Below are 27,233 nucleotides of genomic sequence, written 5' to 3'. Positions count from 1 at the left end.
CTCAGACACAATGAACCGTCAACGGTGAGGGGCTTGAGTGTTTGGCTTGAGTTATTGGCAAGGTTTTAGCACATTATTATTCTCAATTGTGCCTCTTCTTTAGTTAAATAAGCCATTTTCAGACTACTGACACACTGTATGGCGGTTACAGGGCTCGGCTGGAAACGGTTGGTTCGTCGAGTTTGATGAAAACGAGGTCAGGCTCAGACTACCGTTAGCCCCTCCTGGCGGATTCGTTTCGTTAGTTTTTTCTAGATAAAGCCAACAAAACGAGGCAGATAACAATGTCGTTGACTGCTTCGTCTGATTATTTCGCTGCCGAGTGTCTGGTATCGATATCCAGCGGTCCTGTCTTGCACAGACCCACCCCGGTCGCCCCCGCCAGCCAGCTGACCACCGTGGGCCTGCTCCCCGGGGAGCCCGACGTGTCGAACGAGGACAGGGAAGTGCGGGAGACTCTGAGGCTGGAGGGGGCCAACATGATGGCGGTGGCCGGGATCCTCACCGACCTGCACGTCAAGTTCCGCCCCATGTCGGCCTACTCGGAGAGCAGCAACTCCTCGTGTGGAGGGGAGAGCGGCTACACCACGTTGTCAGACCCGACCACCCCTACCATGACCCCCTCCGCCACCCCGGTGCCCGGACAGCAGCTGAGGGGGGGAGTAGGCGTGGGGGCCCCGAGGTCCCCGGTGAAGCGACACCAGTGCACTTTTGAAGGATGCGACAGAGTTTACGGGAAATCCTCCCACCTGAAGGCACACATCCGGACACACACAGGTAAGAGGACAACAACAGTTTGTAGTATCAGCACTTCATGTTGTGTACAGCTGGAAATAAAGTGTGTCCATAACTTCTGCTTTGGCGGTGACATGTACTTCCATAGTGTTTTAACCAGGGGAAGTGCCCCTTATCGGATTAGCTAATAGTAGCTCTGCGGTGGTAAATGTTTTCCCTGACTTGGTACAATAACGTGGCCAAACAAAGAGGGAAAGACTGAAAACTCCCCTCCAGAGACTGACAAAGAAGTAAACTAACAAAAGAACTGGGCTGGACGTTAAAACCGGTGACGAAGGTCTTCCTCCCGACTGCATTTGCATATGAAATGAACGTAAGACGAAACCTTAACGTAGAGTGTAGAGAGTTCATAGTCGGAAATGGCCTCTCCTGTTGATGGCAGCAGCAAGTGATGGTGTTTGGGCTGCTAAATTGTTACTGTTTGCATCACCTTCTTTTCCTCACGTCTGCTGATTACTAAAATTGATTTTACTCTCGGAGAAGTTGTTGATAAAGCATTCTTAGAAAAGCTGCAAGGGGTGCGAATGATTAAACACATTATTTCTTTCTGGTGAGGGAGAACACTGTATGTGTAATTGCGCCTCTCTTTGCAATGCATTTGGTATTTTCTCGCGGTGTATTAACATGATATAAAAAGCTAGGTTTAGTTGGAAATAGATCCAGCAGCCAGAATGAAATCTAATCCCTAATACAGAGTAATAACGTGCCTGTGATTTTTCACAAAATGAGGGGAATTGGTGTGTTCAGGGTCACTGAGCAGACGCACACGGATTAAGGACAGGAAACGGCTGAAAGAAACTGCGGAGGGAACGCCCACAAAGAGTTTTGCAACAACAACGTGGCCAGGCTTTGTGATCTTGAAAATGGCTCCGAGCATCCCACTCGCTTATCCCGGTTTTGCTAATGTTGCCTGCAGGAGATTAAGGCTAGTAGTAGCTTAGGAACACTAATCTGGACCATCTAAAAGCCCAGATATGTTTTTTCACATATTTAACTATGTTGAGATCTTTCTCTGTTTTATATCATATTACAGTGAATATCTTTGGGATTAGAACCAACCACACAAGACTTTTAGAAACTGGGATCAACATTTTTCACTATGTTATGCACCGAACAATCAATACAGAGATATAGAAAATAAGCAGTAGCTCAGTAAACTACTTCATTTTCTAACAATATTCCATTTATTAATTTATGGATTGATGAAAAATCTATGCAAACCTATTCTATTTTCTTTGTACTGTCAACTGCTTGCACACTGCATAAGATCATTTTGTCAAAATGCCCTTTTTTTAAGGTATGTTGAAATAACAAAAAGGGGCCAAACATCTGTTACCTTTAGCAAAATACCAAAAATACTAACTTTAAGACATCTGATTGACAATTCATCGGTTACCATGTGCAAATTAAACAATAATAGAAAAAATGACATATCTGCTATTCAATGCAGAAACTGGTGAGTTGGGCTTGGAGTTGCAACGATTAACTGATGAGTGGTTAACAAAAAAAACAATAGTCAAATACTGCAGACATTGATCAAATCTATTTGAGTGATAAACAAATTCTCTAAATTCAGCTTTTGAAACTGCAACATTAGCTCGTTTCTATACTACGACGGAGTATTATGGCCACACTTAGAAAAAAAAAACAGAGAGATTTCGAGAATAAAGTCGTAATATTACGAGAATAAAATCGTAATGTTACGAGAATAAAGTCATAATTACAAGATTAAAGCTTTATACAGTCTATGGATTAAAGTCGTAGATTCATAAGTGATTTGAGAAGGAGACAACAGCAGCGTCCTGCAATACAATGAGGAATGTGGAGCATCTTGTGAAGCAGTACTTTAGTTTAGGTTTCTCAAATAACTAAATACTTAATCTTTTGGCACATCAGCATCAGATTATCATAAGTATTAGAACTTTTAATAGGTTGTGCAAGACACTATGCTAAGAACCAAACGGACTTGGAGGAGATTTCCTCTTTCTGCAAGAGGAAATGGCTGGTTCTGGCCGACTACAAGGCTATCGTTGGTTACATCTACGAGCTGTTCAAAGGGGATTTGTTGTTTCACAAGAAACGATGAGACTTGTAATCAAGGCTTTGGATCCAGAAGGAGTCGAACGATAGCCTTGTAGTGGAATCGGAATGAGCTCCCCATTGAAATCAGGACAGCAGAAAGCTTACATGGCTTCCGGCGCAGACTGAAAACTGAAACCTGATGTACTTATATGATTCTGTTTTCTTCAAGTTTGTATCTTGTTGGTCGAATGCGCTTATTGTAAGTCGCTTTGGATAAAAGCGTCAGCTCAATGCAATGTAATGTAGTCAACCAGAACCAGCCATTTCCTCCTGTAGCAAGGAGACAATCTCCTCCAAGTCCAGGGTGTCCGCGGGGTCTTAAAAAGTATTAAAAGTTGATAAATCAATTTAGCGAAAATTAAGGCTATTAAAAAGTATTAAACAGCATTTTCCAAGGTATTAAGAAGTCCCACAGCAACGACAACATGAAACACCCTTTAATTTACTGAAACGACATGTCGGGAAACCCCCCAAGGCGGCCCCATGCATAGCGCGCCGTAAAATGCTGCTTATTATTTTAAGTTTCGTTGACTTGCTCCGCTCTGTGTGTGGGGGGGGGGGACTAAACGACTACGGTAACGGGTCCCAAGGTGGGTAGACCGGCATACGCAACGCTCTGGGGGTCCAACGGCTCCGTGTGTGCCCTATATGATCATTTTCTGATAACGATGAAAGAGCCCGCCTCCCTCTCCAACGTCTCCTGCTGCTGCTGGGCTGTCAGAAGAGGGGGAGGAAAAGAGAGGCAGGCACCGTTTATTAAATATTATTATATTATTATACAGAGAACAGAGTCGTTATCAATTTGTTTTAAAGCTCAATAAATAACAAAGAAGACCTCTGACCGGCACTTTTCTAATTTTGTACGGAAGATTTAAACTTTAACAGACATGTTGACCGGCGAAAAAATGTTTTTACGGAAACTCTGCCGCACGGTCCCCTCGTTCCTTGGAAGAGGCGGAGAGGTGGGTGTTTTTCCATCTGCTGGTGGACTACCTGAGAGATATACAGCAGGAGAACACGCCGTCCACCTCGGAGAATAAACAGAAGGGCAACCATGACAACCATGCTCCGGGGTCTTCTTTGCTGCTTTTGGTGTATTTCGGGCGGCAGCAGCGCCACTTACAGGCCTGGCATATGTACTACATCGTTTCCAGCATTTCCAGCGGTCTAGTGTGAATCGAATGCGTGTGAACGGAAGCCTTTTTTGCACTTGCGTATGCGTTTTACCGTATGCGTCCTCGTGGGGCCTGGGTCTAAGCCAAACTATATCCGGTCACAGAGATCTGCTATTTTAAAGTAAAGTCAACACATATCGACCCTAAATATAGTCTATATTAAGAACGAGAAAAGTCTTAACATATATATCCTTTTTTGTAAACATAAGACAAATGTGTGAGGGTAATGACGTCAGAGTATCGTCCTATGTGCCAGGGCTTAGCCCCGGACAGCCCCAGCCCAATTTAACCCCTGGGTATTTGTGAGGGAGCTCCTATATGGCATTACCCCGCTGAAGCTCACCAACGTTTAACATATTTCATAGTTCAAAGTTTTGTCAATTGTTTTGTTTATTGGTCAAATACTGGTTTCTAATGGTTTCTGAGGAGTTTTGCTGGAATGAAAGAGCACAGAGTACAGAAGCAAAAAAGCAGCATACTGCATTAAACCTGACCTTCACAGAGAGGTTGAAGTTCATGTGGAAAGGAGGCTTCAGTAGTCTGTCTGCACTCTGTTTAGTTTAGCTATCTTACAATCAATATAGTAAATGTGAGGTAAAGTGTGTTGCCAATGTAACCGGTTAGAACTCGAAGTGGCGATGAGGTCTTAAAATGTATGGAAAGGGTCTTAAAAAAGGTCTTAAAAGGTATTACATTTGACTTCAGGATTCCTGCATATACCCTGAAGTCCCCTTCTCAAGTCACTTATAAAACTAGGACTTTAATCTCGTAATTATAACTTTATTCCCCTAACATTACGACTTAATTCTCGTAATGTTACGACTTAATTCTCGTAATTATGACTTTATTCTCGTAATATTACGACTTTATTCTCGTAACTATGACTTTATTCTCGTATTATTACGACTTTATTCTTGAAATCTCTCAGTTTTTTTTCTTCTAAGTTTGGCCCTAATACTCAGTCGTACTATTCTACTCATGACAGTATACTAAAAATCTTTTGAGTTGTTGACAAAACAAGACATTTGAGGCGGTCAATTTGGGCGTAGGGTTAGCATTGATCGACATTTTATAGATAACAAAGTTAATCGATATATAGTCTTGTGTTGGTAACATATTTTAATCATCAAAAAGCTGCATGCTGTAGACCTAAGCTGCATTCAGAGCCTTGCAGTGAAAAGATTTGTTTCTATGGTTACGTCCCCTGCTAAATTGCGTCACTTAATTCAGTGATCATCTGATTTGTTGCTCTGCAAAAGGTCATGCGGTAAACAAGCTCAAAGTTTGGTGACAATTAAGAGCGGTCCACGGTGGCAGAGTTTTTTTACCGGGTATCATGTGAACACAGCTTGACAGATATGGTAAATGGTATGGTGTTAAATGGTCCTCTCTCTTCTTGCTGCAGGTGAGCGGCCCTTCCCCTGCACCTGGCCCGACTGCGAGAAGAAGTTTGCCCGCTCCGACGAGCTCGCTCGCCACACCCGCACCCACACCGGGGAGAAGCGCTTCCTGTGCCCCCTCTGCGATAAGCGCTTCATGCGCAGCGACCACCTGATCAAGCACGCCCGCCGCCACCCTTACTTCCAGCCCTCTATGTTGGGACGCAACAAGGGTGCATCGCCCTCTCCCAACCCGGCCGCGTACAATTAGGGTGGTTTGGGTTGTGGGGGGGCGTTCTACAGGAGCACAGAAGGTCGGGCGGTTTCAAGTTAACCAGCTACAATCAGTCCACTGGTTAGGATTAAGCATTTTTGTGTTGTACTCAAAAACACACACACAGAACTTGAAAGTGAGGGGGAGCAGCTTCATCCCTCTGTCTACAAACGAGTCATGTGACCACTATCCCCTAATGTAACTAGGGTTGGGTACCGAGAAACGCTCAATCTTTAAGAAATGGGTTTTTGTAAGAAATGTGCTTTTTGATTCCACTTATCGTCTCCTGAAAGTTTGGACCTACTGCACTTAATTTACATGGCCAGTTACACGTGTATCCAAGTGCGTGTATAATGTTTACATTTTGGGCTATCTTTCAAAACGGCTTCACTAAAGACAGGCACGATGCAGTGACCTCTAATCTCTGCATGAAAATAAAACAACATGCAAGGGAACAAGCTTTTTCATGTCTCGTGAAATTGAATGACATATTTTTTGCGTTAAAAGACCAGATGTAAAAGTATTACAGGGCAGATCAAAGAACTTCATCACATTGATGTAAAACATCTTTTTAAAAAAAAAAGCCATAATGCAGTCCTGCTCACATTTCCTAGTATAATTAATTAGGCTTTAAATTCCCAGAAAGCTAATTTAAAAACATTTAAAATGGCACAGCTTTTCTGTTTTTTAACCAAAAACCATCACTAAATAATTTGTCATTCCTAACATGTTTAAGGCAGCCTAAACCTTATGAAAATAAATTTATTGTTTGTTTCTTTTCCTAACTCAGGATTCGATGAGAATGGGAACATTAAGCAGATTTAAAATCGAGAAAATAAACCCAACCCTATCAATAATCTTGTTTTTCAAACATGTACACAAATGCAGGGATTTTTCACATTTACTCAAAAAAGTCGGCCAAAACTCCTGTTTTTCTTGTGGTTAATTTCTAGATTGTTGTTGTGCTTTCAGTACCATTTATTTACCATGAGTAGCACAAGATTGTGATGTTAGGTAGCGAGGCATTGACTAGAAGCCTTTTAGCTTTTTATTTTTTAGCTTTGCTGATTCCATATAAAAGTTTTAGTGGCGACACATTCCTTAATTTTTATTGCATCGGTAACCATCATTGAAGCCATTCTGTAATGCCTTCTTTATATCCAATTTAACTATAGATCAAATATTGATTTTTTCCCAGAAAGTGGATTAAACTTCACTAGAGGAGCTGTTTGCACACCATCCTTAACTCTAGATCAGTTATCACACGCTGACACGTAATACACTAGTATTATGTCCTATACTGATGCAAATGTATATAAGCTTTAAGCTTTTAATGTAGATAAATGGTAATGCTACTAGCAGCAGAATTAATACATGTGAAGAATTGTAGTCCTTATATTAGGGGTAACGGTATACTCTTGATAGGATGGCATTGCCTGTGAGTGTTGGTGTGTATGTGTTTTTTATTTACATTTTTGTTAGCGGCAGAAGTCAGAAAAAGTGTGTATGCATCGATATCAGAATTATATAAAAGTGTTTAAACCTCACTCATCAGGGGTGTGGAGCCAGAACACGTTCAGGTTCAGGTGTGCCAGGTCACAACTATTGAGTGGTGCAGCGATGTATTTTTGTAGGCCAACCCGGAAGTGAAAAAGCAATGGGATTTTCCTACTGGTTTTCAAAATATTGCAGAAAATGAGATCTCTGGCCAACACATGTTTATGATACTTACACATTTTGTTCAGCAGGATTATCTCCACATATTACACGTAAATGTAATCGCCAGAAGTAAAAAGCTAACGTTAAGCCAATACATGACAATGCGTCACCGCCGCTAAGCTAGGGCGGCTAATGTTCAGCGTGATGACATTGAGTAGTCTCATTAAGCCACTTGTTAGCAACTGCTGTTTACATGACACAAAAAAGCTTTGGACATTCACCAGTGGGGTATTTACTGACATATTTTAAGCTTGTGATAACCACAGAATTTATTTCAGGCACCTAACCAAAAACACCTTCAAAAAAACATTGGCTTCGAGACGAGAGAAGAACAATTGGTAATATGCTCATTCATTTCCGGGAGTTGGACTCACTCCAGCACCGCACTATACCATTTGACCTTTATTGATTTACACTAATTTTGACTTGTCAAAACAAATAAAAGCACAGGTGCAACCAATATAATCAAGAATGGCAGTCGGGGTGACGTCTGCCAAGGCCAATGGTGCATTCACATGCTTCTTGGGGGTACCATTTGTTGAGTCTGACACTCTTCTTGAATTTGTTGTGTTAAGCTTTACGTTGTACGGTGGAAACGGGCGTTTCTCAATCTCAAATTGTTAATCATTCTAAAACATAATTTTTGGATCAGCCCCCAAAACATGTAATGGGTTCTTGGCCTATTCTAGCTACACCCTTCCACCACGTTCAATGAAACTCGGCTACTAGTTTGTCCTTATTCCCGCTGACAGAAAAACTGATTTGGAAACCCTCTTGGTAGAAGTAGCTCAGTATAAGCAAATGGTGGCTCTATTCCATATTGGTGTGTCTTTGAACCAGCCAACCTCTGTTAAAGGGATGCAGCCATTCCACAATGTTATTCGTTACACCTGTTTTTCACAAGTCAAAATGTCCACTGTGATAAAAAAAAAAAACCTGTTCAGTGAACCGGCACCTAAATATGCCAAAAAAGGAAGTCAACAATCCTTGTGTTTCAGGAAAAATAACATTCATGAGCAAGCCATCAAATAATCAAATCTATCAGAGTACACACAATATCCAGGTCTGAGTAAAGAGGGTGAATCTTTTCTTTTTGTTTTCACACTGTCTGTCCAGCTCATGGACATATTCCTTTTGATCTCAGTGAACAACACTTAAAGCCTTAAACTATGTCATAACTACTTTGCACCATGTTTACAGTTGAATCATTGTACAGGTATATGTATGCTCTCATCACAGATACTCGTTATGCAATATGGCACTTTTTTCTTATAGGTGTATTTGGGCTGAGTTGTGTCATGGCTTGCACTGTTGCTATGCTTCTACAAGCAAGCACTGTGGGACTATGCTCATGTGTTGATAACCAATGGTTTGTAAAACTGCCTTTTTGTCCAGGGTCTTTAGAAAAAAAACGTGATGCAAAAAGTGGTCTCTAGTTTTTCGTTCTTATGTTTGCTTTAGTCATCATGGCCATCTCTTGTTGTGGATTTTTTTTCTTTCTATATCTCACACCCTTCATTTGTGCTTCCTGATCTGTCTTCCGCGTTCACACGTCAAACCATCTCACTGTTGATCTCATGGGAACATTTCGTACACATTCCTCCTCCAGAGGATTGATCTGTTGATAGTTTTTGGTTGCTGCTGGCAGTAACCACGAACATAAGGACTGTTTTAACAAAGGAACACACCATATACTCGTTTTTAAAGCCTTCAAAATGGAAATATGAGCTTCCATCACCCCTCACAGATGGGAGCGTCTTCTCACAAAGCTATATACCACATACATACCTCACAGATTCTCTTTTTCTTTACAAAATCCATCCATCCTGTCTTTCAGAAATTCCTTTAAAGCCTTGGATTTAAGAAGTTTAATCAGCTAGATGGTCTGCTATGTACCCTATGTCCTTACCTATGGTGGCCGACAGTGGCCAACACGCTGCACCGGTGCAGCAGTTCCTAAAACGATGCAAACTTAAAAACACAAAAGTGCCAAAACACATGCAAATGAAGAAACCCCTTCAAAAACTTGACAGCACGTGCAGCATTTAAAAAATATTCACTAGCTTGATAAAATGTCTGCAGAGTTTACTAAAAGCGCTTGAAACAAAATGCTGCAAGAAGTTAAAACATAACAGAAATGGGAACACTAAATAGTGATGCACACAGGTGGGACCACAGCTCTTGTTGTCGGTCAGGCATTATACAGTTGGCCAAATGTCACTGGAAACGTGCCTTTTTAAATTCAAGTTTTATTGGCCTATTTTAACAATGTGATCGCATGATTCCTTCCGATATGATTGCAGATCCACTGCAAGCTAGCTAGCATGCTGACAAAATACTTTAAAATGTTCAACTTGAAATATCGCCGAATGTCATCAAGCACTTTTTTGTGTCCTTGCTTTCTTTGTGTTTTGAGCTTCTTGCAGCAAGTGAACCCTGTCCATGTTTTATTTAGGTGAAGATGTTTTTATTCATTTGCATGTGTTTTGGCATATTAGTGTTATATTTGAAAATGAGGCACGTTTATCCTATTGCTGCATTTGCACCTGTCGGCCACCGTACTTATCTTGTCTTTATATGCAACATCACTACTACCTGTGCAGCAGAATTTCCTTTTTCCTGCCTCAATTTCTGTTGTTAATGGACGGTAGCAAAATGAATCTCTGGGATAAATCCAGCCCCTGGTTGTCTAGGGAAAAAAACTCTTAAAAGGGGTGTTTAGTAAATAAAGAAAAATACATGTTGACTTCAATGCAGAATTTAATTAAAAGAGCGCGGTCCAAATCTATATGTTCATATCGCTGAATGTGGCTTGATGACAGATGAGCGTTTGGGTTGAATTTTTGCGTAGAACGACAAATTCCTCGTCACCACACTAATTCAGATATGCACATTGTACAGAAATGGATGTTTTTTAAAATTGATGCCTAATTTTTACATAAATGTAATTTTTTAATAATCCTCTTATCAAAGCTTTAGTTAAGGGGGAACTGTGGAACTAAATAATTGCTGAAACAAGCTGTTTTGATATTTATATTCTCAGGTGTCTTCAATTTTGAGCATTGGACCTTCAATATTTCCTGTGCAACACCTAAGTACAAGCATGTTTTTTTTTGTTTTGTTATGCTGATTAATTTATTCCAAAAAAAAGAAAATGTATAATTTGTGTGGTTTAATTATTATTTTCATAACACATTTTGTGATATGGAACAAAACTAATATTAAGTGGTTCCATTGCTTGCTTGACATGAAAATACCAGTGCTTTTTTAAGAATAAAAATCCTTAAGTTGAATGCTGTCTTGTCTGTTTCTGTTTTTGTCTGTACAGTTGGACTATAAGCATATTTATTTATTAAAGAATAATAACTGTCGGTTGTAACATTTGGACAGAAATTGTATTTGAGTGTTTTAACATTTAATGTGGGTGTCCAAGTGGCAACATTGGCTGTATTATTTTCATTAAAGCCTTATTATTGAGGTTCATATATTATATTTCTGTATTCCTACCACCATGACAATATCTCAAGTTTATAAAGATCCTTTCTATGTTACAACAAAATATTATTTTTGTTATCAATGCAAACTAAACTATTTTATTTTTTTCATGTAACCTTTGTCTTCATTACCACATATTTATAGTTAATTCACAAATCTAGACGATTATTAGGCCTATAAGTCAAAAATGATTTTTTTGTTTAAATATCATACAAACGTATCTCATTGAAACAAGAAATATTTTCAAGATAATAATAATAATGGGTTTCATTTGTAACGCACTTCATATTTGAAGTCAAATCCCAAAGTGCTAAGATCAATTCTAGGGAAGCCAAGAGGTAGTGACCCCATTATATTAGGGCTGGACCCCCTTTTGGCCCTCATGTGGGCACACATTCCCTTTAAAGGTTCCAAATGTACAGCTTCTTATCTGGTTTGTGCTCATTTAATTCGGAGTTTGTTGGAATATCTGTACCACTGAAGCTTAATATCAGCTTGGATGATTAGGGTGGGTCTAAGAGAAGATATTTGTACTCAAATGTAGTTTTTATACCTTAATTATTTCTATTTATCAATACGTTTTCTCAAATGAACACAGAAATCTGTTTTGTTTTACAGAAATGTTACACATTGCACAGAAAAGGTGAAGGAATATATCTTAATAGGCGCCTGGTTGCTACCTGGTGCCCCCTCTGAGGATGATATACTGACCAGGGTGTTGGACCTCAGTCCCCCTCAGAGTTCATCTCTGTTTCCACTGGCAGACAGAGGAGGCGCGGCCCCCCGAGCTGAGTGGGTAGCCGCAGGAGGAAATGCTCCCTCCTGAGTGTCCCGCTCCCGCCCACGTTTGGTTCTGTCTCTGTCCCAGTCTGTCCTCACAGCCTCATCGTCCCAGATGCTGGAGGTCTCAGTGTCGCTGAAGTACCCCGGTTCTCCGGTGTAGTGTGTGGGGAACAGCAGCAGGGGCTCCACTGAAAACGCTCTCAGGTCCCTCGGCTCGTAATACTGCAGGTACTCGTCTCTGAAAGGGCAGGGGGGGGGGGAAATAGCTTTAGCTGAATCAAAAAAGCTCTAACTACAGAGTCCTAGGAATGCCATTGAAAGGAAAACATTGGTAAAAGAATAAGAAAGTAAAAGGAATAAATAATTGAAAAAAAATTGAAGGTATAAAGAAAATATATATTTTCTCATACAAGAAAAACCATCCAAATGTGTCTATTCCTTAGAATAATCTACGCACTGTTTGTGCTTTTCCGTATCACGGTATATCTATTCCCTAACAAAGAAAAGCAATAGGGAAAGGGAAAATAATAAATACAAAATCAAGAGCATGTCTGCATGTAAGGGAGGAAACTTATACAAAATGTACACCACCCCAAATGTATCATGATGTTGATAGTGCTACAGATGCCCTGCGAATACAATTAGACTCTGTTGCTCCTTTGAAAAAGAAGAAAATAAAACAACATAGATTAGCTCTATCCATGGCATAATGCCGAAACCCGCGAAATAAAGCAAAAGTCGAGACAACTTGAAAGGATATGGCGTTCCACTAAAATTGAAGAATCTCGTTTAATTTGGCATATTACTCTCAATGAATATAAGAAAGCACTGCGTAAAGCAAGAGCAGCCTACTACTCTTCATTAATAGATGACAATAAGAATAATGCAAGATTTCTTTTCAGCACTGTAGCCAGGCTGACAGAGAGCCACAGCTCGATTGAGCCTTCTATTCCCATAGCACTCAGTAGTAATGATTTTATGTGCTTTTTTTAACGATAAAATTGTTACTCTTAGAAACAAAATTAATGACCTCTTGCCTTTGACCAGTATAGTGTTATCAACAGCTCCCGGAAACGTAAGTTCTAATATTATACTGGATAGTAAATTAGAATGCTTTTCAGCCATAAACCTCGAACAACTGAATTCAATGGTTCTTTCTTCTATCCAAACCATCAACGTGTATCTTAGACCAGGGGTTCCCAACCCCCGGTCCCCGGATGTGTTACTGCCGGGCCGCGAAATAGCTGTGAGTTTATCGTAATATTTGCAGAATTATAAATATTTAAAAATATTTAATCAAAATCTTCTTTTTTTTAAAATATATTTTCGCACCTATACCAGTCATATTATTTCATCCAAAATATACAAAATAAATCAAAATTGGTTAGCATAAGATCTCAGCCTCTCGTGCACAGAGAAAGTTACCGGTGCGCCAATAGGAAGTGGAGCACACAGGAGACAACTGTTTAATCGCAGTCTGTTATGTTTATGTGGGGAAATGGCAGTGCATACATTATTTGAGATATATTTCTAACTCAGACTTCATTTTAAGGACATTGCGGCCAGGGGTGTAGAGCTATTTTTTTTATTTGTAAAACCTCCTTCACTTCATGAAATGGCTGCAGCATCAGGAGGCAGCCTCTGAGAAGTGCAGCACCAGCGCGTACACACCACCTTCACTGTGTTCCCCACTGCAGGCTGCTACGTTTCACACACACACATCGAACGGCCCGATTATTCCCCCTATTACTCGTTGTATGAAGGAAATATCCGGTCACAAAGGCGCATGATGTGTGTGTGTATGTGCTCTGCTCAGCTACGCTGTGTGTGTGTGTGTATGTTCGGTGTGTTTGTGTGTGTCCAACAACGGCATTTGTTTTCAAATTACCATGAACAGTAATTTACACACATCTGGTCAACTCCATAGGTATGTGGGTGTTCCCAAAAGAAGTTAGTTTAATCTTAATCTCGATGTAGTACTAAATGCTGTTGGGGTGCACCGGAACGAACGCCCCGGTATGACGTTATTATGGCTGGCAAACAAGCCCAGGGATCCCCCTGACATTTCAGTTATATCAATATGTGTACAGTGGTCCTAATTTGTTTGAATTGTATCCTGGTTTTAAACGTTTTTAATATGTTTTGGATGCATATTGTTCTATTATTTGTTCAGGCTGTTACATACAATTAGCCACTGTTGCCACCTATATTAGGCTATATTATATTATATATTATATTAATATTTGTAAAGGGGTCCTAATTTTTAGTTTTATTTGTATCCTGGTTTTAAACGTTATTAATATGTTTTGGATGCATATTGGTATTTCTTCAGGCTGTTAAATACAATTAGCCTCTGTTGCCACCTGCTGGTGAGTAAATATTAAAATCAGCTAAAATTAACAACCGGTCCGCACATTTTTTTTAATGTATCTGCCGGTCCTTGGCACAATAAAGGTTGGGAACTCCTGTCTTAGACCCAATTCCAACTAAGCTGTTAAAGGAAGTTTTTCCATTAATTAACACTTCTTTATTAAATATTATGAATATGTCTTTATTATCAGGCTATGTTCCACAATCATTTAAAGTAGCAGTGATAAAACCTCTTCTTAAAAAGCACAACCTCGATCCAGAGGTTTTAGCCAACTATAGACTATTTCTAATCTTCCGTTCTTCTCAAAAATTCTTGAAAAAGCAGTCTCAAAACAGTTGTGTGATTACTTAAAAAACAATGATTTATTTGAAGATTTTCAGTCTGGCTTTAGAACACATCATAGCACAGAGACAGCTCTGGTTAAAGTCACAAATTACCTTCTAATAGCCTCAGACAAAGGACTCTATTCTTGTCTTGCTTGATCTCAGTGCTGCATTTGACACTATCGACCATGAAGTCCTATTGCAAAGACCACTTAGTTGGCATAAAGGGAACTGCTTTAGCCTGGTTTAGGTCCTATCGATCTGAACGCTCTCAGTTTATATGTGTCAACGATGGATCTTCCATGCAAACCAAAGTGAGCCATGGAGTGCCACAGGGCTCACTGCTTGGACCTATTTTGTTCACATTATGCTTCCGTTAGGCAATATTATAAGGAATCACTCTGTACATTTCCATTGTTATGCGGATGATACTCAACTATATTTATCCATCAAGCCTGATGAAATGAATCATCTAAATACAATTCAAGACTGCCTCAAGGACTTAAAAACGTGGATGACCTTAACGTTTTTGATGTTAAACACGGCCCAAACTGAAGTTATTGTACTCGGGCCGAGTACAATAACGGGTCGAGTACAATAACTTCAAAGAATCTACGAAACAAATTATCTAAAGATATACTAACTATGGATGGCATTAATTTGGCCTCCAGTGAGACTGTAAGGAATCTTGGTGTTATATTTGATCAGGATTTATCCTTTAACGCCCACATAAAATCAATCTCAAGGACTGCTTTCTTTCATCTACGTAACATTGCAAAAATCAGGCATATCTTGGCTCAAAACGATGCAGAGAAACTGCATTTGTTACTTCAAGGCTGGATTATTGTAACTCTTTATTATCAGGGTGTACCAAGAAGTCAGTTAAGTCGCTTCAGCCGATTCAAAATGCTGCAGCTCGTGTACTAACTAAGTTAGGAAAATTGACCACATTACTCCTGTTCTGGCTGCCTTACACTGGCTCCCTATAGAACACAGGATAGAATTAAAAATTCTTCTTCTCGTCTACAAAGCCCTTAATGGGCAGGCGCCATCTTACCTTAAAGTGGACCTATCATGCTATATTTGAAACATATATTGTAGGGCCATACCTATATAAAGTATATAAATATAGTTTTTTTTTCAAAATACCAAACAGATCCTGCGTTTTAGCCATGCCTCATTTCGCTCTATTTGCTCTTTCCAGCCCTGTTTTTGCAGGGGGCTGATTCTGTGGGCTGCAACTGACCACGCCCCCCTGCAGGAGAGGGGAGTTGGCAGTTACTTTGGCATTAGGGCAGGGATATCTAGATACTTTCCAAGGTTTGAGATAATGCATTGTGCTACTTTTAAAGCAAGCAATGATGTTTTCAAATCTGTAATCAAAAAGCTCCTCAAAAACACTATCGAAGCAGTTCCTGCCGTTGCTTCGTTAATTCAAACAGTAACAACAGATTATTTTTCTTAGCGGATGCATTTAAATTGAAATCAATACAACTATTTTTTAAATCAATAAAATCATTTTCTAAATCCATAAAAGCATTTCAATTAATATTGGGAGTCATATCGTTACTTTGTTGAGAATGTGGCCATGCAATAAGCGAGATAATGTGCAGCGCCGCGGTCATTATGGGGAAAAGAACACCGAAAGGCTGATCATGAGCCCGACGCGAAGCGGAGGGATCTCGATCGGCATGAAGGCACATTATCCCTTACATATGATTATATATGTAACTCATTATACCCTACTGTCCAACTAGGGAATTGCGTTCCAAGAATGCAGGGTTGTTGGTTGTTCCTAGAGTCTCCAAAAGTACAATAGGAGCCAGAGCCTTTTCTTATCAAGCTCCACTTTTGTGGAATCAGCTTCCAGTTTGTGTTCGGGCGGCAGACAGCCTATCCGTTATTAAGAGTACGCTTAAGACCTTCCTTTTTGATAAAGCTTATAGTTGATAAAATAATCTAATACGAGTGCATTGACGTAGACACGTTGTGCCTCTTCACCTATACATCTCAGTTCTTACTCTTTTTCCTCACTGATGGTATGTAATTTTGTTGTGTGTGTAGACGGTGGAAGCAGGGAGAGTGCCTTGATTCCCTTGATTTTGACATTTTTAACGCATTTAAGATATGCAACACTAAGCTCTCTGTGGCTTTTCCTGCTGTAACGCTGCAAATTTCCCCTCTGTGGGACTAATAAAGGTATTCTGATTCTTTTTCTGACTCTGATCCCTGCCGAGTCGATGCACAACTGTTGATTGTTGTCAGTAACAAAACAACTTTTTAGGAGCAATACGCTCATGGTATAGATGTGGCGCATACATCTTAGTTCCTACTCTTTTCCCTCACCCTATCCTAAGGGAGTGCATGTACGTAAATCAAATCAAATCAAGTCATTTGTGGTCGAGCCAAAGTGCTGTACATGTAATAAAAACACATTACTACAATCACAATAAAAGACAATAATTATAGAAATATAAAAAACAAAAACATAGGGAATAGTCAGGTGTCATGCTCCGCTCTGACTAGATGGCCAGAGAGAAGAAGCGTGTCTTTAGTGTAGATTTAAAAAACCCTAGTGTCTGGGCCGACCTCACATGGAGGGGCAGAGTGTTCCAGAGCCTAGGGCCCGCTGCTGCGAAGGCTCGGTGCCCTCGGGTTTTGAGCCTGGTCTTGGGCACTACCAGCAGCAGCTGGTCAGCAGACCTTAAAGCTCTGGCTGGGGTATAGCGATGGAGGAGTTCAGCTACATAGGCAGGAGCCAGCCCATTTAGGGCTTTGAAAACAAATAAAAGGAGTTTAAAATTAATTTGGAACCAAATTGGAAGCCAGTGTAGTGAGGCCAGAATTGGGGCGATGTGGTCACACTTTTTGTGGCCAGTCAGAAGAAGTGCAGCTGCGTTTTGGACTAGCTGCAGGCGTTTAATTGAGGCCTGGTCCATCCCCACATACAGAGCGTTGCAATAGTCCAGTCTTGAGGTAACAAAGGCATTAATAACCCTTTCTAGGTTTTCAAAAGATAAAAACGACTTGGTCTTGGCCAATAGTCTTATTTTTTTTAAAAAGCAGGATTTTGTATTCCTTTATCTGTCCTTATCATTTATTTGATCACCTTTTTTACGGATTTCTTTTCTTTTTTTCGCACACTGAAGACTCCATTCATCCCTAGTTCTGAAGGCATTATCATTTGAAAATGCGTACACTGGGTGACACTCACTTTGGGTGCTTGTTGAACATGATAGGCAGGAACTCATCCACAGGCAGCATTTTGTTCAGGGGCCTCGCCTGCAGGAGCTTGCGTGCTCCGCTCAGTGACAGGACGTATCCCAGGGTCCAGTAGGAGTAGTCGGGGTGCACCAGGTCTCCCACTCCCTCCACCCTGCGCTCCGGCTCCTTCACCTGCAGACGCTTACGGCCCACATAACTGAAGAGGAGAAGAAGTGACATTTAAGAATGTCAGGTAGGTTAGGCCAAGGTAGTGAAACTAAGCAAACTATCTAATTTTAATTGACAATGGTCTGAAAGAAAACAAAATTCTGATCCTTCATTGTTGTTATTGTGACAAATTAAATGTTATTCCATTGCATATATGCTGAAATAATATATAAGTATAAGCTTTTACTGTGTACATGCTCAAAGAAAGAGAAACGTTGGTCACTGTCATTTAGTGATTAAATAATGAAAACAAATTGTTAATAACATTTATGTAATATTTTTTGCCATTATATATTGGACCATAACCATTTCTGATTTATTTTCAAAGAACTGTCAATACTGTAAATATCTAGAATAAATACGAGGAAATACTACTAGTACTGTACATTTTAAAGTGGAAATCCATACACTTATCAGGCTCTTATAAAGGGATTAAAGGATTAAATGACTAACATTAGGTCCCATTCTAGTCCCACTCTCTGGACATTTTCCATGAACGTCACCAGCCTGCTGTGGAACCTGGGCTCAAACCTCACGTCGTCCTCCAGAACCAGAACCTGCTGCAGATCCTGCTGCTGCACCTAGAGGGAGACACATGACAGCCTCGACTCTACTTCCTGTCACACTCTGATCACACTCTGATCACACTCTGATCCACATCCCACAGCATGACACACTGAGGTTCACAGATGGAGGCTGAACCTGTTTCCAGATGTTGTGGTGGCTGAGGAAGCAGCCGATTTCCCCTCTGGTCAGCACACGCTCTGAGTAAGGGTCTTTGTACCCGGGCAGCATGTCGATACCCATGGCCCGCAGCTGAGAGGAGTTCAAGGCTCTGTGGATAACACATGGACACATTTCCTCATAATCACAATCTGTGGAAGCCTTGAAAAGCCAGCGAGAAAAAAAAAATTGGATGATACATTTTTTATTTGGTATAAAGTGTTTTCCCTCCAGGTAAAACAGGGTTTGCAAAGATAATCTTTTGAAGTTTCTTATTTTTTCATTGCATTTAAAAAAAGTGTTGGCCATGATTGATTTAAGTTACTTTATTTTTCACAATCTTCTGCTTCAAACTAAACTAGAATTGATCAACCAAGAAAGAAATCGTCAGATTTAGAGAAAAATCATAGTTGCAACATGGAAAATGGAAATGTCAATGTTCAAACTTTCCGTGTTTGTGAGCATCTCTAGGGCTCCTTATGCATGTTTCTGCAAGAGTTGGCCTATTACTTGACATAAGGCCCAAGTAATTGGGCCTTGAGTTACAATTATGAATAGGCTAGCTCAGTGGTTCCCAAAGTGGGGGGCGCGCCCCCCCTGGGGGCCGCAGAGGCATAACAGGTGAGAGACCAGGAGGAAAAATGGTTATTAAAAAATAAAATCATAATTTGAAAAATTATTGATTCGAAAATAATATGATACAGTACAGTACTGTTACGTCTGGGTCTCTGTGTTTCATTAAAGCTCGGCTCTGTGTGTGTGTGAAATGAGCCATTTTGTGTGCGTGCGCGAGAGAGAGTGCACCGGTACGGTACCGGAGATCGTTGTTGTTAGCTTCTGGTGCTAGCGAGCTACGCTAACGGATATAAGGAGTTTTTCAACAACAAAGTGGAGGAGAGTCTTCTCCTGTCAGACTGATACCTGATTCACACCAACGGTGTTTCAGGGCCGGTTCGGAGCTGGAGCTTGAAAAGCACCGGGTTTTCCTCTTCACACCGCAGCGGACCAGCCTCTTAGCTCTGGAATCCGGTTCATTTCGAGCACCAAAAAATGTGTCCGGCCAGAGCAAAAGCACCACATACGTCACGCTTACGTTCGAGGCGGGGGCAGGGATGGGATCAACTCCTGAACAACAACAAAAAGCCAGCGTTTTATCCAGTTTGTACACAACGATGGAGAAACTTAAGCAGTGGCCTACTGAAGAGACCAGCTACCTACTGGGAATCTGGTCTTCCGAAGAGGTAGAGGAAGCTGGAGCACAATCGGCCATTGTTGTTGTTGTCGGTGTCAGCTGAGAGGGGTTTCCGCGCGGTTTGGCTTTATGAAGCAGGCACGAAAACGGTTACGTCATGACGCAAACGATGACGCAATGAGGCAGCACCGGTCGGACTCTGGGCAGTGTGAAAAGAGCCGGAGCTAAACCGAAGAACCGGTTCTGAACCTGAAAAGCAGTGGCACGGAGCTTGAACCGGAGTTGCATTGGTGTGAATGAGGTATGAGAGGCTCAGTGAACTAAAGGACTCTCTCAGTGTTATCTCAGTGGGTCTCAAACGTTTTGGTCATCATTAATGTAAACAATTATTTCCGAGGCACACGTTTATATGATCATTATAGTTATACAAAAATAAGAGAATAAATGAAAAACAGGTATGAAATACTATATGACAGTAAAAAAAGAATAAAGTTTAAAAGGATGATTTGTAAAATATCCATAAAGAAAAAGTAAATCTGTTTACAGTTCTGTTTCATATGGGTGTTGAGAGAGGTATCCATAGATCTCTTCATTTTGCTCTCAAAGTGCACCAGATTGATGCTTTTAACTTCAATATTTAAAAATAAATCTTCCCGGGGGAGCTTGCCCCCGGACCCCCCTATGTGAGGTCCGCACACCACCTATAAAAATAGCACTTGACCCTTGCTTACACCTATATGCCGTGAGCTGATTATCGAGCCTTCGTTGTAGTTGCGGGTACGTTGTGTATTTGCGTGGGGATTGTTGCAGTAGAAAATTCCACTGTAGCGACCGGTGCATTAATGGGAAACCCTAAATGTTTGAGCACCCTTTATGAAACGTCAAGCTACCCCACAGCACTCCCAAAATAAATCTCTGGCACCGCCACTGAGCCTGACTTGTGTTTGGGGCCCCGACTTTTTTTTCTCCTGACAGAAAAAGTTTGGGAACCACTGGGCTAGCTTCATACCAGCAACACAGATACATAGTAAATGTAATACATTTATATGATCAATTCTTCTTACTTTTTCAAACTTTTGATCGTACCTAAAGCTTAGTTATAATATTGATCATGGTTACATTGTTATGCTGTTAACGTATCTGAATGCTTCTTCCAGCACTACATAATAAATGCAGTTTAATGTGATTCATACTTGCCGTCCACGGCCTCTGTCAGTGTAGCGTTGATGCCGAGGACGGACAAAGAAGTCAACATCCTGTCTCTCCGGTCTGAGCGGCGCTTCAGGTTGATCAGAAAGATCTAGAAGAGGATAAGAATAAAGCCACTGTTGAATCTAAACTGGAAGATAAATCTGCTGTTGTTAATGTACTGTATCTGTACCTCATCAAATCCCATCTTCCCTTGCTCTTTGGGCAAAGTGTGAATATGCCGCGAAGGCTCCATGGTGAAGGAAACTGGAAAGTAAAGTTACACATTCACATTTCACATGAAGTATGGTAAATTTGCCTTTTGCTGCACCGCCTGTTGCTTAAAAGGGAATTTCCATGGATCTGTTCAACTTCTAACTGATGTGAAACACTCAAATAAGAGGGGGAGGAGAGGAAGGGAGAGGCAGAGGGCTCTAACAGACCAGTGAGACATGTGTCAGGATGGTGAGAGCAAAAATAACCAAATGTGCTCACACAGAAGAACGGAAAGGGTGAGCAGAGATAGAAGCATTCAGAATTGAAATGATCCATGTCAAATACAATAAATGCATCTTCGGAGGAAGTGCTTACTGAGAGCCTCCGTCAGTGTGTGGGAGAAACTCTCCTCCTCTTCCTCCAGCGTCTGCTCTGGTTGGAGGGGAACGGGTAGATATCCATAGTGGTCCTTGTTGCACACATACATCTGAACCCCTGCAAAGGAGCACACAGAGCGGAGGGCTTTTTAACATGCAGCCGCATGTGGGTTTACCTTTAATCGTTAGCATAGCATATGGTACGACACGAAAATAACGTAGCCCCAAATTCATAGTCTGTCCACATGTGACAACACTCAATATACACATTTATCATGTTTATTTTTCCTGATTTTGTCTTTAATGTTTTTAGATTTGCTTCAATTCAGCAAAAGTTAGCATAGCTTAAGCCTGATTTGCATATGTATGCATAAAATGGCAGAATAGGCTACTGTACTATATTCTCGAGGTATTCACAGAGGGTTTGTCCATATTTTATTCATAGAACATTTTATTAAAAGAAAATACTTGATACAAACTATCCCAAATGATCTCTATAAAAAAACTTCAACTCCAATGTTATGTTATAAGCGCTTTGAGCACCAGGAAAAGCCCTATATAAATAACATGTATTATATGAATTATTATTATTATTATTATTATTATTATTATTATATTAATGTATAAAACAAGCATGTTAAGAGAATGTCTAATTTGCACATAAAATATCAGAAAATGTGTAAAGCAAAAATAAAAGGTCTTTATGTCAATAAACAAAGGAGCAAGTTATCACACAGGCTCCGCCCTGTACTGGATCCCCACCGCCTGTGCCTCGAGTGTTTGGGGCCCGACCACGCTGGGGAAGGCGTCAAACATTCTCCGTCCTGCAGTGCCCGCCGTGCGCTCCCGCGGCTCATACGACAACCTCGCCTGGAACACTTCAAGGTATGGGCAACCTCCGATTCTGGGGGTCCCCAGAGCATCTGCGGAGGGGGGTCTCCACTGGGGCGAGTGATCTCCTACATCCCGGTCTTCACAGACGCATCCGTGACAGGATGGGGGGGAACCTGCCTAGAGAAAGCTGTAGGTGGTGGCTGGCCTCTGACAGAGGCTCGGCACATCAACCTCCTAGAGCTGCAGGCAGTAGTGTTGGTCCTACAGCACTTCAAACCCTTAATACAGGGCAAACATGTGCTAGTGAGGAGCGACAACCGCACCACAGTGGCGTACATCAACAGGCAGGGCGGAGTCCGCTCCGTAGCCTTGTTGAGCGTAGCGGAAAACCTGTGGTTGTGGGCTTCACAGAATGTGCTGTCTCTAAGGGCCCTGCACATCCCAGGACGGGAGAACGGGGGGGGCGACCTCATGTCAAGAGGCGGGCCCCTGCTAGACGAGTGGAGGCTTCACCCGGAGATGGAGAAGCAGGTCTGGACTCACTTTGGGAGAGCAGAGGTGGACCTGATCGCCAACCGGCGCAACAGCCACTGTGCCCTGTGGTTTTCCCTGGCCCGGCGGGACAATCCGCCCTTGGTGGTGGATGCATTTGCACACGAGCCATGGCCAAGAAAGCTGCTTTACGATTTCCCATCGCTGCATCTCATTCCCCCCCTCCTGGAGAGGGTGAGACGGGAGCGTCTGTCAGTCATCCTAGTGGCCCCAGGTCGCCGCTTGGCGCCGTGGTACGCGGAGGGGACACAGATGATGGTAGGCCAGTCCTGGATGGTTCCTCAGGTCTGGGGGGCGCTGTCTCAGGAAGCAGGTGCAATAGGGGCGCACCTACCTCTCCAGGCTTGGTTCCTGAGACGGACAGGCTGAGACAGGTGGGGCTATCTGACAACGTTATTCAGACTATCCAGGCAGCAAGAGCAGGATCCAACACAGCCTGTTACAGGCCAAAGTGGGCGGGATTCCAGCGATGGTGTGAAGAAAGGAGTCTAGAGCCTCTATCGTGTACGTTGGGCTCTATTCTGTCCTACTTACAGATACTGGTGGACAGGGGGCTGGCTCATTCCACAATTAAAGTGTATGCAGCAGCCATTTCGTCCTGCCATGAGGGATTTGGCGGCAGGTCAGCCTCCAGTCAGCCGCTTATGCCGTTATGCCGTTGGTGCTCGAGGCTCTGGTCACATAACTATTTGAGCCTCTGGAGCTCTCCTCCCTGAAAGCACTGTCATGGAAGACAGCGTTGCTACTTGCTCTGACTTCGGCCAAGAGAGTGTCCGAGCTGACCGCTCTGTCGGTGCACCCAAGTTGCTTTTTGGTCCGGGGTGACCGTAGCGGGGTGACACTCAGACTGAACCCCTCCTTTGTTCCTATGAGCCTAAGGAGTTCGTTCAGGTCAAGGGCTTTTCAGTTAGGTAGCTTTAATCTTCCACCCCATATTGGGGCTTGGGAGGCTAAATTGCAGCTCCTCTGCCCGGTGCTTGCGCTGGCATGTTATTTAGAGCGCAGGGCTGCCATTAGGCGCACTGAACAGCTGTTTGTGTGCTTTGGGGATGGTGTGGCTGGAAAAGCTCCCTCCAAGAGGCGCCTGACAGGATGGCTCTGCAAGTGCATTGCACATGTCTATGGACGGGTGGGGAGAGCCCTCCCCACTGGGGTCCGTGCACACTCTACACGGGCGGTGGCTGTGTCAACAGCCTTATTCAACGGCGTGAGTGTGGAGGATATATGCACGGCGGCGTCTTGGTCTACGCCAGACCCCTTCATAAAGTTTTATCTATTGGACATGTCTGTCTCCTTCTCGTTGTCTGTGCTGGCCGGGGCAACACATGACTGGTGAGAGGGGGGTGGGGGGCTGTGGGTCAGTAGGTGGCTGACCCCCCCCTGGGATAGAGTCCACTTATGTTTTTCCCATGCTCCTTAGGGACCTCGGGAACATGATGCGCAGTAAGCTCCATACAGAGTCTTCTGCACAATTTTTTCAATGCAGACTCTACATGAGGTAAGTGTGTGTGAGTGTGCCTTATCCAAGCTGCGGCTCCGACTTCTCCACGGTCACAACCGGATGGGAGGAAGTGGGGGTACGGTGGCTGTTAACCAAAGGCGGGTCGCGGGCAGTGTGATGGGTCGATGTTGTTGGATGACAGGGCGTTTATACATCAGGCTCCACCCACTGTACCCATAGAGTCCAGTAGAGGGCGGAGCCTGTGTGATATATAACGGAGGGTTACGTATTGTAACCCTAGTTATATAAGCACAGGCGGAGCCCTCTACCTGGGGGCCCTGTCTTTCCTATGCCGCTCGCTGAGGAGGGTGTAGGATGACAGTCGGGAGGCGTAGCCGTCTTATATTCAGGTAGGCTCGCCCCGATTGGCCGGCTACGTTTATCCAACTCAGTAGGAGAATGCCCGCATAGCATGATAGAGAGTAGCAAACATAGAGTCCAGCAGAGGGCTCCGCCTGTGCTTATATAACTAGGGTTACAACATGTAACCCCCCATTCTATTGTGACATCCAATAGTGAAAATGATTTACCCTAACCATCTGAAGCGCCTCCCCTTAAGATTTATAAAGAAATAATTGCACTTTAAAAATATGCTAAATGTACTGTCAATGTCCTCCCCCACCTGCTTGCCGTGAAGAGAAAGCAAAGGTCATGATGTCATCCACATCGTAGGGGTAGTGGGGGTGGGGGGGGTGAAAGGCCAACGCTCCGCTGGCTCTGCGCCTCAGGTCCAGCAGGAAGGTGGAGTGCACCATGGGAACTGCAAAGCTGCCCTTCCACTGCCACCTACGGATGGGAATGTACTCCGGGGTCCTCCTGTAGTAGCCCTGAGCGGAGGAGAAAATCCCTTCATGTAGTTATCACTTCGTATTACACACGAGTTTGGTTTGCTATATTCTTGCTAAATTCTTACTGTTATCTGTGATTTTTTTCGTCTCAAAAATAGCTATTGGTATTGGCCTCAAAAATCCCACATCCCCAATACAATATATTCTGTTTTGGTCTCAATCAACCCTACCTTACCTGAGGAGTGATGCCGCACCAGAAGTTGGAATAAAGGCCTTTTGATTCCAGCATGGGGGCCACAATTGTCAGATTCTCCGCCATCAGGTCAGACAACACCAGGCTGTTTGTCAGCAAGTTGTCACTGTCTACAAACTGAAGAGGTGAACATCATAGATGGTGATCATGATACACCAGATACTGTGAAATATTACTGCGAACATTAGCCAACTTAAAGGGGCAGTCTCGAATTTTATGAAGTTGGGTTTTATGATTTACTTATCACAGTCAGTGTATAGTAGATGGTGGTCAGCACACCCATTTGGAGAAATGGACAGGAGTCACAGCATGGAGCTAAGGAATGTAAACTTGTTGATGGGACCAGGAGCAAAATATATTTACAATACCTAAAGAAAAATAGTCTTTGTTTACATTATTCATTCATTTATTTACCGCTGAACCTTATAGTCAGACTTTTGGGCAACTTCCGCCATTATATCTCTCTCTTTTAGCTGCTCTGGCCAAAGCCACCATTCATGCTTTGATAAAAAAAAGTTATTTAAACTTTCAGAACACTGTCGTTCCTAGTCCATCACTTCCTCATTTGCTCAGGTAATTCCTGTTAGTTTGGATTCAGCAAAATAAAAAATAAAAAGACAACTTTTTCAACTGATCAAGGCAGTGGTAGACCAGCAACACCTATGTTGTGCAAAGTAAAATCAGAGTTTTTCACAATAGAATCTGGTAGCTTTGAATATAGATAACTGCTTCGATTCCCAGTAAGAAAAGGGCTGCGTACGAAGTCGTAAAGTGATTCTAAAAAAAAAGAGTACGCTAACTGATATCGATTTATTATTAGATTCCCTTTCAGGTGGTCCTTTATTTTACGTGTTTTGTCAGTTTTGCCGCTGCTCCTGTTCTTACAAACTCTCTAAACTGAGGGCATGCCAACCGTCATCTACTGTAGGTCCAACACTAACTTTAGATACCTCATATAACCCTACTTTAGAAAACCAAACTATCCCTTTCATTATTTGTGTCCTGTATGCTTTATTCCCCCACCAGTATGTAGTCAGCCCAGAGTCTCCTGGCAGCTCTGAGGGCTTCCTGCCTTAGCTTCATCACGTGGGTGAAGCGGGACTCAGACCAGTGTTTGGGCCCCTGCTCATCTGCGTAAGAGCTGGTAGAATCATAATAATGAGAATTCATCTGGAACGGTATCAGGAAGGTGGATGACTGTAGTTGGTGCTCCAGCTGATCACCTGGGTGTCTCTGGTCTCCACAGCACAGAGTGGTAGAGAGACTCCACCTCTGAGAGCCAGGCCTGCAGCAGAGCCCTGCTGAGGTCCAGACTGTGGTCGCAAGCCAGCCTGAGAGACACATCACAACACAACACCAACACCATCACTACACCACTTTCTTTCTTTCTTTCTTATTTTACTTTTCCTTATACCATATTTTATTTTTCTCTTATCTTCTTTGTATTTTGTATTTCCTTTTTATTTATTTTCTTAATTCTCTGTCATACTTTTTAGTTCGTTCTTTCTTTCTCTTATTTTTATAGATTTGTCTTTCTTTCTTCTCTTTTTATTCCCTTTTTCCCATTTTCTTTTCTCTTATTTTCTATTTAATTTGTATCTTTTTTTCTTCTTTCTATTTATTTTATTCGTTATTTTGTTTCTTATTTTTTCTTTAAAAAAAGGCGTCTTCCGTTCTTTATATTTTCATCCTTTCTTTCCTTCTTCCTTTTTTTGTCCTCATATTTTGATTCTTTGTTTCTTTGTTTCTGTCTGTCTTTCTTTGCTCTCCTCTGTATGTTT

At 42.1% G+C, this 27,233-nt stretch overlaps 2 protein-coding genes across 2 annotated transcripts; one reads left to right on the top strand and one right to left on the bottom strand.

Annotated features, from left to right (window-relative positions):
- On the top strand, nucleotides 1-10,717 carry LOC307017984 (Krueppel-like factor 13). Its single transcript, XM_079647992.1, has 2 exons — nucleotides 1-777; nucleotides 5,458-10,717. Exons 1-2 carry the CDS (start codon nucleotides 285-287, stop codon nucleotides 5,700-5,702), a joined length of 738 nt encoding a protein of 245 aa, XP_079504118.1. The 5' UTR covers nucleotides 1-284; the 3' UTR covers nucleotides 5,703-10,717.
- On the bottom strand, nucleotides 7,193-27,075 carry LOC307017972 (procollagen galactosyltransferase 2-like). Its single transcript, XM_079647971.1, has 11 exons — nucleotides 26,676-27,075; nucleotides 26,476-26,593; nucleotides 25,435-25,569; nucleotides 25,034-25,238; nucleotides 21,523-21,642; nucleotides 21,125-21,198; nucleotides 20,937-21,043; nucleotides 18,531-18,663; nucleotides 18,282-18,409; nucleotides 17,611-17,817; nucleotides 7,193-11,940 (listed from the first exon to the last, which is right to left on the bottom strand). Exons 1-11 carry the CDS (start codon nucleotides 26,816-26,818, stop codon nucleotides 11,655-11,657), a joined length of 1,656 nt encoding a protein of 551 aa, XP_079504097.1. The 5' UTR covers nucleotides 26,819-27,075; the 3' UTR covers nucleotides 7,193-11,654.
- Between the last annotated feature and the right edge of the window lie 158 nt (nucleotides 27,076-27,233).

This window comes from Notothenia rossii (genome assembly GCF_949606895.1).
Source record: "Notothenia rossii genome assembly, chromosome: 9".
NCBI classification, from domain to species: Eukaryota; Metazoa; Chordata; class Actinopteri; order Perciformes; family Nototheniidae; genus Notothenia; species Notothenia rossii.
This window is presented reverse-complemented; position numbering and strand designations above follow the sequence as displayed.

Excerpts from the sequence above, each read along its gene's own strand:
- LOC307017984 (XM_079647992.1), top strand. The coding sequence starts at position 285 with ATGTCGTTGACTGCTTCGTCTGATTATTTCGCTGCCGAGTGTCTGGTA. Across the intron at positions 778-5,457 it reads ACACATCCGGACACACACAG|GTGAGCGGCCCTTCCCCTGC; the intron begins GTAAGAGGACAA and ends TTCTTGCTGCAG.
- LOC307017972 (XM_079647971.1), bottom strand. The coding sequence starts at position 26,818 with ATGGTGTTGGTGTTGTGTTGTGATGTGTCTCTCAGGCTGGCTTGCGAC. Across the intron at positions 21,199-21,522 it reads CACACTGACGGAGGCTCTCA|TTTCCTTCACCATGGAGCCT; the intron begins GTAAGCACTTCC and ends TTTACTTTCCAG. Across the intron at positions 21,044-21,124 it reads GGAAGATGGGATTTGATGAG|ATCTTTCTGATCAACCTGAA; the intron begins GTACAGATACAG and ends ATCCTCTTCTAG.